At 38.3% G+C, this 14,247-nt stretch overlaps 1 protein-coding gene across 1 annotated transcript in view; it reads right to left on the bottom strand.

Annotated features, from left to right (window-relative positions):
* The window catches only part of RET (ret proto-oncogene), a 314,327-nt gene that overhangs the window by 188,893 nt on the left and 111,187 nt on the right, over positions 1-14,247 (bottom strand). The window contains exon 4 of the mRNA XM_044056282.1: positions 9,787-9,986. Within this exon, the coding sequence (XP_043912217.1) occupies positions 9,787-9,986 (200 nt within the window). The remainder of the gene's footprint in view (positions 1-9,786; positions 9,987-14,247) is intronic.

Below are 14,247 nucleotides of genomic sequence, written 5' to 3' on the forward strand. Positions count from 1 at the left end.
GCTACTCAGGGCTAGGTTCATACCTGCCTGGGCTACAAGATCGGAGAGCTTAACCTGGTGAGTGGGACATCAGTGTGCTTGACTATAGAGTCACCTATGACTAGTGTGTTGGGTACATTGTTTTGCCTTATTGGCTGTGGTTGAGTGACACACTGAGTCTGTGGGATATGTGTCATTTGGGTTGTGTTTTAGGGTGGAGGTTGTTTGCATTTCTGCTTTGGAGGTCTCTGTTGCTTGAGCAGATTATTATTCAGGACTTCTGTGAATGTTTTTGTGTTTCTATGTGTGGATTTTGGTGGTGTATGTTTAGTGGGACTATGTGATGAGTGTGGTGTGGTGCAAATGTTTACCTTCTCCTCTTGACTGTCAAGTTCAGTCTTGGTTGGAGACAGCTTTACCTCCAGTTTGGCTAGATAAGTGCAACTCTCACAGGTTGTTGTGTTGGGTGGTAGGAGGAGAGGGCTGTGTGTGTACATGAGGCAATTGCTACATTGTCCCAAGATGCCCAGATTCATCAGATAGACAGAAGAGAACACTGGGAGCTGACTCTAGAACATGCCTGAATAAAAAACTATTGTCCTATAGACAAGTGAGGAAAGTGAGTACAAGAGCTGTTTTTCTCTAAGCAAGCGAGGAAAGTAAGTACAGAAACTGTTTTCCTCTCGTTAATGAGGAAGGTTGAGTGCTGTAGTAATTTTTAGCTTATTTAGTACGCACAAGTTCTGAACAAGTGCTGAGAATGAATAAGCAAATTCAAGTGCTAAAACTAAGAATTTGTATCTGGACTAGACTAGTTATAGGAAAGAAGCAAGTGCAGATGCGGGCTTTTAAATCAGAAAGTTGAGAGAGATGGAAAAACTGCCCAAACGACCAATAACTACAATTTCTGGGCCAGAACTACTCCTTATGTGATAGATAGGTTACCTAGTGCTTACCACTCCGACTGATAAGCTAGAAGGCTTCCCTCCAACACTGAAAGGCTTGGGGGGCTCAGGAGCTTACAAACAATCCTGGATACAGAAAATCTGTATCTGGACTAGATTAGTTACAGGAAGGGGGGAAACAAGTGCAAATGCGGGCTTTTAAATCAGGAAGTTGGGAGAGATGGAAAAACTGTCCAAACTACCAATAACTACAATTTCTGGGCCAGAAACCACTCTTTATGTGGTAGATAGGTTACCTAGTGTTTACCACTCCCACTGATAAGCTAGCAGGCTTTGTCCAACACAGACAGGCTTGGGGGCTCAGAAGCTTACAAACAGTCCTGGATATAGCAAATCTGTATCTGGACTTGACTAGTTACAGGAAAGGCAGGAAAGAAGCGTACATTTTTTGTTACAGTTAAGTAGAACACGGGGAGATTCTAGCAAAGTTTTTTTTTTCTTTTTTTGTAAAGGAAAGGGAGAAAGGCAATAGGCAAACACGCATTTACATAAAAGAAAACAAACCATGTTAACATGTTCACAGTTACAAATATTATACATCACATATATTCTTTTATACAATTATCATCAATGCAATGTTACATAAATCAATACTTGACTTTCCTTAAATCTCACTGATCTAGGAAAACATTTTTCTGCATGTATTGTTCCCATAATTTCCATTTTTTTTCTATGTAATTTGCTCCTACCTTTTTCTAAATATCTAACTTCAGTTCTTTTATCTCTGGTGCAATATTCACTACTTCAAATACAGTTAGTTTAGACTTTGATTTCCATTTCTAGCAATTGCTTTTTGGCAGCCACTAAAATTAAGCTTAACAAGGCCTTACTATATCTAGGCAATTCAGATCCTGTATTTTAGCTAAAAAAATGTCCTTAATTGCACCCATTTGTTCTCGCAATATACTCTTTAGGGAATTTTTAAGGTCTTCCAACTCATTACGCCATCAAAGCATATGTCTCCAGTTATTTTTTTTTCCCCTACACATCTCCAACATTTGGCACCTACATGAGGAAAAATTCTTTGGAGTCTGCTTGGGGTATAAAAATACCTATGCAAATACTTCCAAGTAAAAATTCTAAATCTTCTAGACTTTGTTGCATATTTGTGAGCCATACATATGCCTTCTCATTGTTTTCTCATGAATTACATATCCAATCTCTTTTTTTCCAATATTTTCTAACCTCCTCTGATTGATTCCTATAGTTACCATGCAATATTTTATATGCCCTACTAATTATCCCCTTTTAACAGCAGCTTCTGTGCTAAATTCGACTAAAAAACTCTACCAGAGCAGGACTTTTACTTAGGATTCTCCTCCCCCTTTCTCTTTGCCTATATTTTCATACCAATCCCTGATAGGGAAGGCAGTCTCTAGTCTATAGTCCAAATGTCTTATTGGCCTCTTCCCATTTTATTACCATTCCCTCTCTAGTTATTTGCTCCCAATACTTTGTTTCCTTTGCCAATTTTCTCCAGTAAATTGCAGTCCCCTCTTGCCTGTTCTCTGTACCCATAATTGCAGTCATTTCTATCATCAGAATCTCCATTCTCCATTCTCATGTTGGCTTAGTTCTTAGAATACTTTCTGTTACTTTACTGATATAATAATATAATATTAATATTGCTGTTATTATCGTTAAGGGTCTGCATCCAAAAATCCTACTTTCTCCTTATTTCTTGAATTCCACCTCCCTGCTTCATTATCATCCATTTCTATTTTGAATTATGGCTTTCTACTTGGGTTATGTATCTGAGCCTTAAAAGTATAGGTCGAAAATATCCCAGTATAGGTAATTCTAAACTATCTTGTTCTATTGGAAGGATTAACTTATCCCATGTGACCCTTGCTCTCTTCCCCTCCTAGATAAAAGTCTTCAACTCTTTATTAATTACTGTCTAGAATTTCTCCACTGGTTGATAAAAATATGCCTGACCTGAATATAAAACTAAAGGGACTAAAACATTTCACTGCTTGCATCATGCTAGCCATATCCATAAATGAGAGCTTCCAGTTTCTCAGTGTTTGTTTTATCTTTTGTTTAGTGTCTTCCCACATATCCTTAGCTGCCATAACAAAATCCTTTTTAACTCATACTGTAAGTATGTCATTTTCACATGACCCCATAAATATGGACATTGCTGAACCATCTCATGTGTGGGTACATAGTTTACAGCTATAGTCTTTGTTCTGTCTTCATTAAGTTTATATTCCAAAAATACTTGAAACTGTGTCAGAATGTTCCATATCATTGAGATGTCCTTTTCTGGTTTTATCAGGTACAAAATAATATTGTTTGCAAATAATACCAACTTTTCTTGATTACCATAACAATTATATCCTTGAATTTTTGAGTCCCTTATTTTTCTTTGCAATGGCTCTAAATATAACGCAAATAACAAAGGGGCTAGAGGACACCTCTGCCTGGATCCTCTGTCAGACACAACAGAGCAGAACCCTCCCATTTTAATTTTTGCCTTGGATCCTTCATATATCCTCCTAACTGACCTTACTATTGTATGGAAATGCAAATGTTTCCATTTCCCTGCTCATAAAATCCCAGCTTACTCTGTCGAAGGCTTTCTTTACATCAAGATCCAACAACAGCAGTGGTATCTTCTTACATTCTGCTTCCCTCTGGATCATCACTGTTGTATTAATGTTGTCAATGTTTGCCCCCCCCTCCATTTTTCTGTAATACTCTTTATCAAACTGAATGAAATACTTCAGTAAGGTTTACCAGCCATGTAACCTGACTAGAGATATATTATTTACATTATTTTGTTTGTACCTGCTGCTGTTGTGCCTTGGTAGTCACTGGAAAGGGTCTCTGGGATAGGCCACCTATCTGATTATCAAATAAATAAACACAATGGTGTAGAAGGAGTGGTGAATGACCCTTATCCTTGTTATACTGCAGACAGTTATGTAAGCAGAAAATAATGAAAAGTCTTTTCCCTTAGTGCTGCAATTGGCATCAAACCATTGCCAAGTTTATTGTTTGACCTGTTGCCCAGGTGTTTACACTGGATTCAGTAAAGGTGTCTTGTTTAGACTACATCTCCAGTAATAGCACACATTTTTCATTTGCTACTAACAAAGACATAAAGCACACCAAATACCTGCTTCATCAACATTAAGACATTTAGTTTCTGTTGGAATAAAGGAAATTACGTACATTAGTGGAATGAAGCTGTCGTTTTTTTTTTTAGAAATAGTAAACTTATAAGTACATATACAGAAAAACTGTTAAATATTTTATCAGTGAGGGGAAATAAAATAAATAAATTATTAGGAAAAAAAAAACAGCAAATAATAGAAGCAATGAATTTTACAAGCTGAGATTTCCTACTTAGTCCTATGCCGTACCAAAAAAACAATACAAACAAAAAACAAAACAAAAATACAGACAAAAAAAAAATAAAAATACAGGCACTTACAGTCATACTCAATCAGTCTTTATTTGAAGGTGCTTCTTGAATCTATATTTTTTCCCCAGATCTGTCACAGAAATCATAAAGATAGACGCTTCCTGTACCCTGAGGATATTGGCTCTTTGTGGAGCAGGCAACCACCATTAGCTGCAACTATTAAATATACTAGAGCAACAAAATGGCCCTCAGCCATGATAGCATGACCAGCCACCAGACAGGACTGCTCAAGCCATTCCAGGAGGACCTGGAACCAAATCTATATATGGTAAGAAAAATATCTTTATTCAGACACTCACAGTAAACTGGGTGGGGTTGGGGACAGAGAGTGGTCCGTGGGAACAACCAGGTCATAAGATGAAGGTGAAAAAAGGGAGAAAGTTGCTCTCCCCTCCCTCCCAGAAGGAGAGGGCAAGTGAGGTTTTATTTATTTATCTATCTATGTTAACTGGCATAGAACAGTCTGTACATGCGCCACTTTCAGGATCTGACCAGGAGAATACAACAGAAAGAACATAACAAACTTTGCATTCTCAAATGGATGCATTCATAGTGATGAATAGAATGTCTCACAAGCAAGCTAGCATCACTATAATTGAAAATATAAATAAAATGTCAACATGTAAACTGTAATACAAGTTACTTCACTTGCTCAAAATGTATAAAACACAGTACGCATTCAGTATACATTGTACAAACTATTAGGTGAATGTATGGGAGGAAGATAGAAGGGAAGGAAAAGTTAAATGTTGGGTGAAGAAAATGGGACAGATGACAAAGAAGGGGGTAGAGAGGGGGACTTGATAAGTAGAACAACAGAGCACAGTATGAATAAAATTAGAACCTAGAAGGAAGGGAAGTTATGCTAACCATGCTATGGTATTTGACATGAGGATTATCTCTATCCTCAGCAACTCCAGGAAGATGAAAAGCAGAAGGGGTGAGAGCCCTTACTGCAGCAGTAAACCTGTTACATGAACATCTACTGTTACGGTGAGTTAATCACACAACTGCACAATTTTCATCCTAAGGATGCGTGCTGCAATGTTATTCCTTATCCATAAGAAGACTGCTAAAATAGTTAGCTACCCTAAGGTAGCCTAATCTCACAAGTGAGGGAGGATACATCATACACTGCAGGGCCACAGTTGCAAATTCTGCTTTGTTCTTGGATTTTATGCCCAGTTTATAGTGTTTGGAAAAGATGTGGTTGCGATCCCAGTAGGCATCTCATACAAACCTGATGTGATATATTTGTGGAGTCTGCCCTTACCTGTCCTCTATTGTTCTTCCACGACAGTTATAAAGAATTCAGTTTGACAACCTTTTAGAAAGTAATTTTTTTACACTGTTTTACATTATTTATCTGTCATGAAAGAAACAAGGAGCTGCCAGTCCACCTAAACTCCTTGGTTCTGTCTAAGGAATACCTCAGTTGTCTACATAGCCATGAAATGCAATATTCCTTCATACATGCTTCTGGGTCCTAGTATGGAATAGTGGCAGATAAATGGTTTGATACATAGCGAAGTTCACCATTGGCATGAAGGAGCAAATACTTACTTTCTCCTTATATAAGAGTTTATAACGGTGTTTGTAGATCACAAATCACAGTTCATGGATTATCCAAACAGATGTAACAGCAACCAACAAAAAACTCATCCAAGATGAGATTGCAGTTGCACCAAATTGATGAGCTCAAAACAAGACCAGATCATTTTTCCTACCACTAATTTAAGACTACAAGGAGGGGTATGGGTTTAAGTTAAGTGCTAAAAAATGCAACGTTGTTGCATTTGGGAAACAAGCCCCCTTCCAGCATATACCATTGACAATACCTCACTTCAAAATGAAAATATAGTTAGAGACTTGGAAAAGCTTGTTTGATAATTCCCTCTCTTTTAATCACCATGTAGCAACCGTTACCAGGAAATCCTTCTACTTGGCACAGCTGATCACTAAAGGAATTTCATCCAGATCTAAAGAAGTTACTGCCCCCATGTATTCAGCACTGTTCAGACTACTTGTAGAATACAGTGGCCCCAGACATATCAAACAGATGCAAAGACCGCAGGGGTTCCTAACAAAGAGGATCATGGACTTAAAATCCCTAAGCTACCAGAAAACACTGGAAGCACAGGACCTCTTTTCTGTGAATTGCAGCCTTATCAGAGGATACTTATGCCTTGGCTTCTGAGCAATCAGAGATTCAGTAGTCTAGGAGGTCTTGTATCTTCACAAATCAAACAGTCCCACAAACAGCAGAACAAGGGAGCTAAACGTGCTTCAGCAGATCATTAAAATCTAGTGGTAGGACAGATATTTTTACTTAGGGTCTCCCTCACCTCTGGAATTTAGATGTTTGCCTCATATTTTTGGTCTGTTCCTTGCAGAATGTGTGGTTCTCTGCCAAATCACTGAGGAATTAAGTCACTAAATAATGACCTACATTTGAGTTTTATATGTCATACCCTTCATAAATGCATACTAACACAAATGCTGTTACAGTTTTCTAAGCTTAGAAAGTTGATAAGAGCAGTATTTAAAATCTGTCCCTATTTTTTGAGCCTCTATTCCCCCATTATTTTAGGCTTTGTCCAGGTTTTGTGTGCTAAGAGGTTAAACGGTATTAACAGTAGTTTCAGCATGATCAGGAGATGAAATGAGAAAGAGTTAAGAATGTAAGGAAAATAAAGTTAAATAAAGCAAAAGTAAAAAAAATGTGAAAATGAAATGGTCACCAGCTAAAAACACTGACTCAATGAATTTGAAGAAAAAGAAAAAAAGCAAAAAGAAAAAAAAAAAGAAAAAAGCAAATCAAAAATGAATCACAACAATGACAAAAAACAGATCTGCAACAACAGAACAACAACAGAGAGAAATTGACACCCTACTACCTACTGAAACTGAGATGGATAACCCTAAGGCCTATGGCATACATTCATACATGTTAATGAAGACGGACAATGACTTATTAGGAAGCATATTATTTGTATGAGAATAACATGGTGATTGCTTAATGTCAGCGATCTGCAGACCTCTGATAGCATTTGTCAATGGCATGTCAAAGCAATTAAAAAAGTGATAGCTGGATTTGCAAACACCTTCTGTGCTAGAGGTCAGAGGCAGCGTACAGGGCATGGCACACAGAGACAGAAATGGCAGTGTGCGGTCCCTGTTCAATGTACCGCAGATTATGGTCATGGCATGCTAAGCTGGGAAACAGTAGGCACTGTAGCAGTGCAGCAGTTTTCCATACCAACCTCTTAGAGCAAGAAATGTGGACAAAGCCTAAAATAATGGGGGGGGGGTCAAAGGTCCAAAAATAGGGACAGATTAAAAATATTGCTCTAATAAACTTATAAAAGTTGCTAGAATACTAGGATTTGTATAGCATGCATTTTACTGAAGGATATGAAGTCTGAAACTCAAATGTCTGTCATTATTCAGTGACTTCAATCCTCCATGGTCTGCCAGAAAACAAATTTTATGAGGAACAGACCAAAATATGAGGCAAAAATCTAGACATTCTGCAAAAATATGGATAGTTGAGAGGTATGCCTGCAGACAAGGGAGGCTACATGGATTTTGTAAATACAAAATAGCTTTAGGTACACAGGGACAGTAAACTAACATGTAGGGCATGCAGCAAGGGCAGGCTGTGCACTCATAGCTGCACAAAGGACTCATGATGCCAGGCACTCATAGCTGCACAAAGGACTCATGATGCCAGGCAGTGCAAATGAGCACAGCATGAGCAGGTTGTTCCTGATAGGTTACATAGCACAGGACACAGGCAGCATGGTGCAATATATGAGCATCTGAATGTTTAACGGAAAGGAACCTGGACTTTGACTAGTAGTGTTTTCTGAAAATACTACAACTACTTATAAGGGGAAAACTAATTTGTTTGTTGAACTTTGTGTTAAACATTACTAGCCAAAGTCCTGGTTCCTTTCTGTTAAACATTACTAGCCAAAGTCCTGGTTCCTTTCCTTTAAACATTACTAGCCAAAGTCCTGGTTCCTTTCTGTTAAACATTACTTTCCAAAGTCCTGGTTCCTTTCCTTTAAACATTACTAGCCAAAGTCCCAGTTCCTTTCTGTTAAACATTACTAGCCAAAGTCCTGGTTCCTTTCTGTTAAACATTACTAGTCAAAGTCCTAGTTCCTTTCCTTTAAACATTACTAGCCAAAGTCCCAGTTCCTTTCCTTTAAACGTTACAAGCCAAAGTCCCGGTTCCTTTCTGTTAAACATTACTAGCTAAAGTCCCGGTTCCTTTCTGTTAAACATTACTAGATAAAGTCCTGGTTCCTTTCTGTTAAACATTACTAGCTAAAGTCCTGGTTCCTTTCTCTTAAACATTACTAGCTAAAGTCCTGGTTCATATTCTGGCACTATTTGCTGTCTTTTTTTCTCCTTCTCACATCTGACCATCAGCTATTACCAGCTCGTCTCCTTTTTCAATGGGTCTTCTTAACCTGCTATAACTTTATCCTGGGATCAATCCAGCCCACACCCAGGGCTGATGCGGAAACCAAGGTTTCTGGTGCAGCATCATGCTCTTCTCATGGATTGTGCCCTAATTGCCACTACTCCATGGCAACGCTGCGAGCTCTGCAATCACATTTGCAACCTCCCAACTAAGTAACACTTTTGCAGCCTGGTGCTGTCCAGGCTTGTAACACTGCTTTACTTCAAGAAGCCTAGGCTGCCTCTGTCCCCCAAAGAAGGGCAAATTGACCACAGCTTGTCACTCCCATCCTTAGGTCATCTGGGGCATAGTAAGGGTTTATCCCTCAGCACCAAGGTACTGCTACTACTTACTGGTTAAGTCTCTTTCCTAAGCATTTAATAATAGGGTAAGGGTTGTATTTCAGTTTTCAGTTTTGTGCATATAAGCTCATATACCGATAAATGTTATATTCAACAAATGTAAAGAAAAAAATCTAAGAGTTACAAATATACTTTATTCTTACAGCTGTAGGTCAGTACACACTGACTATGAGAAATACATATGGGAAAGTGAAATTGTGACTCAGGCATTCTGGAAGAGCAGATTAAAAACAGAAATACCCAGAGAGATCATAGTGAATCCTGACTCACAGCTCAGGTTTGGAAATCTTGAATTTTAACTTGACCCTTACCACTTAACAAATGAAACTTCTCTCTTAAGAGTTTTAGTTTGTAATTTTAAGCTGTATGTTCCAGTATTCCATTAAAGACTGCACAAAGATCTGTGTTATATGCAATCAACCATAAATTCTGTAAGGGGAGAATGATGACATGGCTGAAACACATTTGTTTCTAGACAGAGCAATGATTTGCAGGTCACAATCTGCTCTCCTTAATGGTGTGTGACTGATTACAGATCAGGAAAAACATAAGTAATGCATAGTTATAACTCACCTGTGCAAAATGTGCTGCATTTCTGTTGACTATGAATTGGTAAGTGATGTTGGAAAACTTGATATTAACTGGGAGTATGGTTACATTGTAATGCAGCATCAACAGACCCTCTGGCCCAGAATACTCTGTATCATTCACAAGGGCATCCACTCGGAAGGATCGATTTTCTGTGATTGATAGAGTTTTATTCAGGACAAGCTCTGTAGGACACACAAAATTATATCTCTGTCATTTTCCATTCTGGTGACCCAATGCCTTCAGTAGTTTTCAGCACAATTACTTTATACATTACATGTTTGACATGGCATTAATTTTCAGTATTAGCAGCATCATTCTCAAAGTCAACTCATACTGTTACAAGACTACAATATATATATTTATTATATTAATATATGTTTTTGCCTCTGGATAAACCCAGGAAACACAAGTGTATGTTTCTAGCAGTGATCTGGAAATTTGGAGATGATTTACTGACCTGATTATTGTCTTTTGATAAAAGGTTATAGAAATTAAACTCTGGTTCAGAGGCTACAATGTTTTTATAACCTGTTAATGTAACCATTAACTCTCTTTGCCAGAGTGCATAGTTGCAATCAGTTTCATGTCAAATTTTTCTTCTTAATCAAATCAAACCTTGTTCTGTGTTTTTTATCAGTAAATTATATATGAATGTAAAGGTGCATAACATCTGGTCTGAACAGTGTCATGGTTGTATGAGTTCTTCATCTGCATCTAGTGCATGTGGTTAAATCGCAGTTCAGCCAAACAACATTTCAAACTGCAGATATCAAACAGTTCAGGAGATGGGGAAGATTATCCCAAATAGATTATTCTATTCTTTAAGGCAACAATCTGAACTTCAAAACACTACTAATAGAAAAACAATCATTCAACCCTGGCAAGACCTGCATTCAGTCAAATTTGCCAAACAAGTTCAATAAATTATAAAGTATTTTTCCAGCCACCCTTCTGGATCTATGTTTTTTTCTAAAATAAAAAAAAATGTTTTTTAATTATTAATGAAAACATATAAAATCCACTACTAATATTGTGTTTTGTAACTGTACGATAATGTGCATAAATTCTTGTTTGTAATACGGGTTCAATTTTCCCAACATGGTATGCTCCACAAGAAATACACTTCACCAAAAGTATTTGAGAGTAACACCCACTTTGCAGCCATCTGCAAACTTAGTAAACTGTAAGTCATGATTCTCAGTTTAGAGTTTAGGGAAGTAGATGCCAAAACAGAGAGGTTCCATTACAAAACCCTAGAGGACTCCACTAGTAACCTTGCACATTTTTGATAAGTCACCTGCTGTATGTAGTTTCTGTCTTTTAGTAAATGTGCTGTCCATATTACCATATAAGGATTTATACTTAAAGGATTTAGCTTGCTTACAATGCCTGCGTGGGATACGGAGTCAGATGCTTTGACTAGGTGAAGATACACTATGTGAACAGCATGACCATTCTCAACAGCCTGTGTATCCTTTGAAGAAGTTACTAGATTTAATAGGAAGGATCTCCCTTTGATGAAGCTGAACTGTTTAGGGTTTAGACTAATGAGACTTTCGGTATCAAAACTGATGAGATCAAGTTATGAAATGCTCCATAACTTTGTAGATCAGGCTTCTCCCTTAGGAGTTTTAGTTTGTAATCTTAGGCCATATGTTCCAGTATTCCATTAAACACTGCACAAGGACATGCGATACATGCAAGCACCCATAAATCCTGTAAGGGGAAAATAATGACGTTGCTGAAAACGTATTTGTTTATAGACAGAGCAATGATTTCAGATCACAATCCATTCTCCTTAATGGTGTGTGACTGATTACAGATCGGCTAATAGGTGTCTAGTTAATGGAGGTCTGAGGTAGGGTCACTCTTATGGAGGGGCTTCATTACTGCAGTGCACTATAATCTGGGAAGAAACCCGTGGTTTAGCTTAGGTTAAACGATTTGAGGAGAAGTTCAGTAACGGAATATTTGGCACTGCTTATTAAACATCCAGGTATGTTGTCAGGTCCCATGCAGGAAGTACTGTTTGGCTTTTGATAGCACCTTCAGAACATGATCCTTGGCAATAATGGGGGTAGATACATTTTAGATGAAGTTTACACAAGACTTGCTTGTTAGTATATTAGCAAAATCTTTTAGGTCACTGTGGGTAGTCCTGTTTTAGATAAGTATGAGCATTGTTGGGTATTGTTCCATAGTTTCCTAACATAGCTACAGAAGGAAAGTATAGTTGTGTAAAATCTTACCATAATGGTAGATGTCCTTGCCTTCAGTGCTGCAGTATTCTTAACAGATAGGCTTCACTGCTGTGAAAGCCTTAATGTCCAGCCAGTCTACCAAAGACTACTTGTTGCTTTTAAAAGGTACGCCGAATGTGAATGTCACCAAAATGCTCCTTCCACAGCTTAGGGCATAAAGGTGATGTACAGGCCTACAAAAATCAGAACTGAATGCCCCTAGGAACACAGCCCAAGAAACACAAGAGGTAACCTGTACATCCAGGAAGGCAAAAGACTTAGGGGATGGAGGGAGGGAGTGAATACTGCAGCAGTGAAAGCAAGGACATTTACCGTTATGGTAGGATTTTATACAGGTGTACTATGTCCTTACATTCACTGTTGCAGTTTTCTTAACTGATAGGAGAGTGCTAAAGCTCAAGAGGAAATTTGGAAGGTAGAAGGTGCAGAAGAGCCTCCTAAAAAGCCATTAAGAACGGCACTAGCAAAACCAGCCCTAGCTCTAGAGATACCATCCAACTTGTAGTGCTTGGTAAAGGCATTCACAGAAATCCAGGTAGCTGCTTCAAGAATAGAATTAGTATCTAAGCCCTTGAAAAAAGTACCTAAAGAAGCCACAGCTCTAGTAAAATGAGCCTTAACTGAAGAAGGAAGGCTCTTGCCATGAAAAGTGTAATAAAAGGAAATAGTCTTAGAAATCCAAGAAGAAATGGGTTGCTTGGATACAAGTCCCAAAGATCTAGGAGGAAAAGGAACAAATAACTGATCAGATTTTCTAACAGCCTTAGTCTTATGCAATTAAATCCTGAGTTGCATATGCATGTCCAAAGTATGCAGCACCCTCTCACTGTCAGATTGCAGAGAGGGGGAAAAAGGTAGGCAGATTAACAGAGTGATTCAGTTATAGCTCATTAACCACCATAGGCATAAAAGAAGGGTTCGTATGCAAGGACACCCTGTCCTCATGAAAGACCAAAAAAGGAGGACAAACCATAAGGGCCTGCAACTCAGACGCGTCTATATCATGTTATCGTATGATGTAAATAGCGAATGCTATTTCATCGTGCCGATAATATCGAAACAACAAAATATCAAACAAACGGAACAGCAAATTTTTTCCCAGGGAAAAAAATTTGCTGCTCCGTAAAAAAAAAAAAAAAATTTAAACACAAATTTAAGTGGGGGGCTTCACCCCCCCCCCACTTAAATATACCAACTCCGAGATCGCACCATAGTGGAGGAAATGGCAAAGTCCCGAAGACGACCCACCAAATTTTTCCCTGGGAAAAAATTTGATGTTCCATGACTTCGCTATTTTGCCATTTCGACAGTACGAAAATAAAATTGCCAAGGATTCCAAAGACAACAACAAGGCATTCTATAACTATGTCAACTAATCCAGGCATTCTCTAAAGTATTCAATTGTATTTATTACTGCTTGGTAGTGACTTGATTAAAGTGTAGCTATCATTCTAAGTCTTTTGGATTAAGCACCTGGGCTTCAGACCAGTTGTTTTACATTAGGAAGGTTTGTGGCATGCACTGTGGTGGCAGGACAGGTAGCTTTCATCCTTCTAAGTTGGGAACTGCTGATTGAGAGCCCAGTGTCTGTTATTCTTAAAGTGTATTAGTTCTGGTTTAAGCACTTGGGCTTCAGGCCAGTTATTTTACATTAAGAAGGTTTGTGGTCTGCACTCTTGTGGGAGAAGAGGCTGGACTCTGCCTTTCTGAGCTGGGAATTTCTGGTTAAAGGTTTATAGTGCCTGAATATTTGAACTGTATCTTACTGAAATTGGTACACATTGTTTGCTGTAGCATAGACTAGATCCAGGCCTGCTGAATCTAGCTTTGTTTATATGCTTGTTGTTTGTTTGCTTGTTATTTCTCTGGAACGCTAATTCCACCTAATACGCGGCTTCTCAGTGCTTCTGTGGATCACTAGTGATATCTGCATTGCTTACTGTACTTATTTCCATGTTTCACTTGAAAGAAAGTTACTGTTTGTCGTTTTTGCATTTAAGTTACCTGTAACACATTGCACTTAAGCTACCTGGCACTTGCTCACGAAAGCAATTATATAAGTCAGCACTAAAAATTAAAAGCACTACACCCTCACTCCCCACTGGCCCTGGTTTTCAATTATTAAGGAATTCCCAATATTATTCTAGCATGTCCAAAGGTCAGTTGTCAATCTCCTCTCCGG

Source organism: Protopterus annectens, chromosome 14.part0, assembly GCF_019279795.1.
Source record: "Protopterus annectens isolate FY-2018-M chromosome 14.part0, PAN1.0, whole genome shotgun sequence".
NCBI classification, from domain to species: Eukaryota; Metazoa; Chordata; order Ceratodontiformes; family Protopteridae; genus Protopterus; species Protopterus annectens.